The sequence below is a fragment of the Sphaeroforma arctica genome (genome assembly GCF_001186125.1).
Source record: "Sphaeroforma arctica JP610 unplaced genomic scaffold supercont1.4670, whole genome shotgun sequence".
NCBI lineage: Eukaryota > Ichthyosporea > Ichthyophonida > Sphaeroforma > Sphaeroforma arctica.
The window spans coordinates 1-2,340 of NW_014035888.1; the positions used below are offsets into that span (position 1 = coordinate 1).

Below are 2,340 nucleotides of genomic sequence, written 5' to 3' on the forward strand. Positions count from 1 at the left end.
ATATATACGTATATATACATATATATATACGTATATATACATATATATATACGCATCATGGGCGAATGGCGCTGAACATACCTGCATCGCTGTTTTCCGCTAACTTATTGATCAGTATCAACACTAGCAACAGCGCCTTTTGTTGACTCTTGGTTCTACCACATCCCTTCATAAACCGCACCATTGACTGCAGACCACCATTTTCTGCGAGCTGTACTCTGCATGCTTGGGAAAGTGCGGTACTCATTTCTAGATGTTGGCAGGCCTTGATGAGATTTGCCAGTCTTTTCTCTGACGATCCTCCTGTTATAAGTTTGCATGTATGTATTTCCGTATGTCAATGTACACGTATCTACGTCTGTATATATATTCACGTATCTCCGAAAACTCACCGAGTCAAGTATAAATCGTGCCTAGCGGCGAGTGTGACTATGAACCTTAATGTCTACAGGATTTGACAAGAATCGCTGCGCTCTCCCTACTACAAAGCTGTGTGAATTCATATCTAATTTTCTATATCTATATCGAAAGCTTTCTCCCTTTGAATGAATATGAGAAAATGGCTATACACACATTATTTGTTGCCTTCTAGTACAGATCTGTTTACCCTTATATAAATATACAACGATTTACATGAGCGTACAATACAAACAATACATATATATGCCTATATTTACATGTATCGATATAGATATAGATATAGATATAGATATAGATATAGATATAGATATAGATATAGATATAGATATAGATATAGATATAGATATAGATATAGATATAGATATAGATATAGACATAGATATAGATATAGATATAGATATAGATATAGATATAGATATAGATATAGATATAGATAAAGATATAGATATAGATATAAACAAAGATATAGATAATGATAAAGATATAAATATAAATAGAGATAGAGATAGAAATATCAAAATAGATGTAGATATAGATATAGATATAGATATAGACATATACATGCATACATACACAAACAGATCCACATATAAAACCCGAAGTTGTTGAGCACATGATATACCCAGAAAACTCGGGTGCAAATCTGTACTATACTCGCCACGCAGACACACCCTTCCTGAGATGCCCCACAGCTCTATCGGTGATGTTCTTGAGTGTCTTCGACGGGTGCTGTGTGGCATCCACCTGGGAAGCGCGTACACGTGCCAACAGCTGTGTGTGTGGCACTCCCATTCCTTTCCGATAGTAGACACCACGCCACATGGCCTGTACACGTGCCACAGTCTCGTCTCGACTCGGCCCTCGACGATAGCTGAGTACACCCGTGTGTGCGTTACTCTTGCCGTCCTTGTGTTGGCGTGTGTGTGATTGCGTGTGCGCACGCCTTTGTGTGTGGGTGTATGTATGTTGGCTCTCCGCTGTATTGGTGTGTGTGGTTCCGTGTGTTTGTTGTGTGTGTGTGGTTGCCTTCTCGGAAGTACTGAATCGCACTCTGTTCGCCGCAAGTTGACTCACACTCGACGTTTCCCGATATTGCCCAGAAGGGCTTCCCAATATACTATTTTTCGTTCGGTTTCTCCTTTTTATCTCCCGTTCTCGTTCCCTTTCCATTTTCGCTTCCTTTTTCCTCTGATACAGTGCGTTCTGAACCTCCTGCGCACGCCTCTCCCTACTCCTGCTTAATTGTCCACTGCTCACACACCGCCGCCACCAGCTATGTATCCTCTCACACGCTGTTGTGCGTTTCTCCTCTCGTTGCCGTTCTAACCGATCAACTGCGCTTTGTCTGTACGACCTCAAGCGCGTACGCAGTACCAACGCAGACAAGAAGCGGACGATGGTATTCAAGGCCTATGAATTGAGGGGAGACGGATACGTATATCATTGAATAGAGTGAATTATATCGCAATGGAATCTGATTGTAGAGGCATGCACATGAACGTCAGTAATTTAGTATGATATCTCTGTGAACATATTACTCATTTGAGAGTACAGGTGTTCATGTATACTTGAGTGGTAGAGGTATTGCTTGAGTGGTAGAGTATTCGTGTATACTTGAGCGGTAGAAGTATCCGCATATACTTGAGTGGCAAGGTATTTGAATATACTTGAGTGACAGAGAAATTGGTATATATTTGTGTCTGAGTGGTGGAGGGATTTGCGCATACGTGAGTTGTAGAGGTATTCCTATGCACTAAAGTAGTAGAGGTATTACTTGAGTGGTGGAGGTATGCGCACATACCTGAGTGGTAGAGGTCTTCGTATGTACTTGAGTTGTATACGTATTCGTATATACTTGAGTGGTAGAGATACTACTTGGGTGGTAGAGGTATTCGTACATACTTGAGTGGTAGAGGTTTT

General features: G+C 40.9%; 1 protein-coding gene across 1 annotated transcript; it reads right to left on the bottom strand.

The window, feature by feature from the left end:
• Positions 1-79: 79 nt before the first annotated feature.
• SARC_14471 (hypothetical protein) lies at positions 80-1,834 on the bottom strand (the record flags this gene model as incomplete). The annotated part of the gene is made up of 2 exons (XM_014291394.1): positions 1,092-1,834; positions 80-303 (listed from the first exon to the last, which is right to left on the bottom strand). Coding segments are annotated over exons 1-2 (723 nt in total), but the record flags the coding sequence as incomplete, so codon positions are not given.
• Positions 1,835-2,340: the final 506 nt, after the last annotated feature.